The 2,400-nt window shown below is 34.2% G+C and overlaps 1 protein-coding gene across 1 annotated transcript; it reads right to left on the bottom strand.

Moving 5' to 3' along the window:
* Positions 1 to 523: 523 nt before the first annotated feature.
* Positions 524 to 1,435, bottom strand: LOC131481747 (vomeronasal type-1 receptor 51-like). Its single transcript, XM_058671876.1, has one exon. It carries the CDS (start codon positions 1,433 to 1,435, stop codon positions 524 to 526), a length of 912 nt encoding a protein of 303 aa, XP_058527859.1.
* Between the last annotated feature and the right edge of the window lie 965 nt (positions 1,436 to 2,400).

Below are 2,400 nucleotides of genomic sequence, written 5' to 3'. Positions count from 1 at the left end.
CCAGGTGTGTGTAATGTGAGGGCTTTAGCCAGGCCAGGCCCAAAAAGTGAAAATTTAGGAAAAATATTTAAATAATCTCTATACAGTTTTCCATTCAGGAGAAAGAAACATAGCAAATTAAAAACACTTCCCAAACCTTATACAATGTTAAAGTCGAGATAAAAATTATCATATAACAGATACAGAGTAGTTAAACCTGGAATTGGGCACATAATTACTAAGCATTCAACAAGCAAAGGTGAATTTAGATTTCTTTGGAAGTAAGTAGAATTAACATTTAGGTGTTATAAAGAACTTCTTATAAGCACACTCTGAAAAAGTTTTCCTTGACAAAGTTAGAAAGTAGAAGAGGAAGAATTTTCAATACATGGACATCTTTGAAAGAAGTCAGGCATATAGATTTCGGTAGTGACAAAGTGGAAATAAAAAGACATACTAGTAGAATTTCCCATGTTTGTATCACATTAAAATTCTGGATGGTTGAATATGTCACAAATGATGCATTTTATATTTCTGTCTTACTTTACTGACTCTTGAAAAAATTGGCAAATATTACTTTTTTCAGAATGTCAACTATTCTCTTGTCAGAGCTAATGAGCACCAAAGGACTGACAGTGGCATCCATGTTTCCCACCAGTGTCTGCACACCCAGGACCACAGGTTCATATTTCCACAATACAGCTGAGAAGAATGAGATAATACTATCCACACAATACATAATCACAAAGAAACTCACCAGCACTAGGACAGTACAGGTGGCCCTTTTTGCTGGGGAGGTTCTTGGGGAAATGCTCATGCTGTGAAGGTACTCAGACTTCCTCTGATGGCTACATAAGAAAATCACCATGTACATGCTGGAGAGGAGCATCATTCCTACGAAGAAAATGTTCTGGGACAAGTTAATCATGCGATATAGTGCCCTGACAATGGAATTAATTGAGCTGAGTGAGCAGTACTTACTGACATTGAGGAGATTGGTCCTGTTGGAATGAGCTACAGTGTTGATGATCATGTTGCTATTGGAACAAAGGCTGAAGCAACAAATACAGAAGAAAGCAATGGCAATATGTTTTGTGAGTTTCTGTTTAAATCTTGACAAGTAGAAGGAGCTGGGACTGATGGTGATGACCTGAACAATGCTCAGCAGACAGGTGATGGAGATGGAGAGACCCCTAGACACTCTACTCACGTAGAGCATAACTTTACACTTTAATTCATTTGGAAATCCCAGGGATTTGAACATGTCTGCAGATGAAATATATAGAGCGATAAGTAGCATCACCATATGGACAAATGCCAACTGACAAGTGATCATGTCTGTTGGTCTAGGTCTATGCATTTGATGGATTGTGAAGATGTGGAAGACAAGGAGGAAGGTATTGGCTAAGATACCAATGCCAGCTTCGAAAAAATACACATGTTTCAGTGATAACATTACTGAACATTTTGTTCATATCAGCATATTTGAAAATATTTCAGACACCTATGAAATAAAACAGAGAACGCATGTCACCATAAATCTTTATTTATATGAAATCATGCAAAAACTATCCTTTCTGTTGTACCTACTACTTTAATTAACTCTGAATGTTTAGTAAAATTATTTATAGTAAAACTTCTGCACTTCTAATTCAATAATGTGAAAATTTGTTAGTATACACAATTTTTGAAACTTTTATAGTCTTTAAAGTCTGCAACAAAGCAATATGATTTTAGTTTGATTTCTCATTTTGAAATAATTTCTCTAAATACATACATCTAATTGTGTATGTTTTTATAAATAATTAAAGCGAAAATCACTCACATTCAGAAAAAACGTGCAAAAGTACAAAACCCTTCCACAACCACATGACATGCCTTGAGTTAACTTAGGAATCAATGCTTGGTTGATTAAATGGATGCTGAATATTCTCCAAAGCTTACTCTAGTAAAGCAGAAACAATTGTGTAGCACCTTCAAACTGAATAAATGATTGACTGTTTCTGCATCTCAATGATCATAATCAATACATTTAGTAATATGTTTAAGGTGAAATGATGTAATACAAATTATAGTTAGATATGTAACTGTGTTACAATATTCACACATTATGAGCCATTCAGTAAAACACATTAATGACAAATAGTGACCAGATAATATCAATGTTTTCTTCATCCCCCACACCAATATTTGCCTGATGGTCTCATAATTTTTTCATATTTATAGAGAGAAGCATTTGAAGAAATACGGCAACATTTACATTATTGAAATGTAACAAGAACTTTTGATGTGCAAATATGTGTGAATTGGTTATTAGTGTTTATTGACAAAATTGAGTGAGCTGGCAGAATCAAGCAATACACATCTTTTCCACTATTGTAAGTGCCCTCAAACATTTTTAATAAAATGGACAAATTTTAG

The sequence above is a fragment of the Ochotona princeps genome, chromosome 13 (genome assembly GCF_030435755.1).
Source record: "Ochotona princeps isolate mOchPri1 chromosome 13, mOchPri1.hap1, whole genome shotgun sequence".
Taxonomy (NCBI): domain Eukaryota; kingdom Metazoa; phylum Chordata; class Mammalia; order Lagomorpha; family Ochotonidae; genus Ochotona; species Ochotona princeps.
Note: the sequence above shows the minus strand (reverse complement) of the source record. Positions and strands in the feature narration are given on the sequence as shown.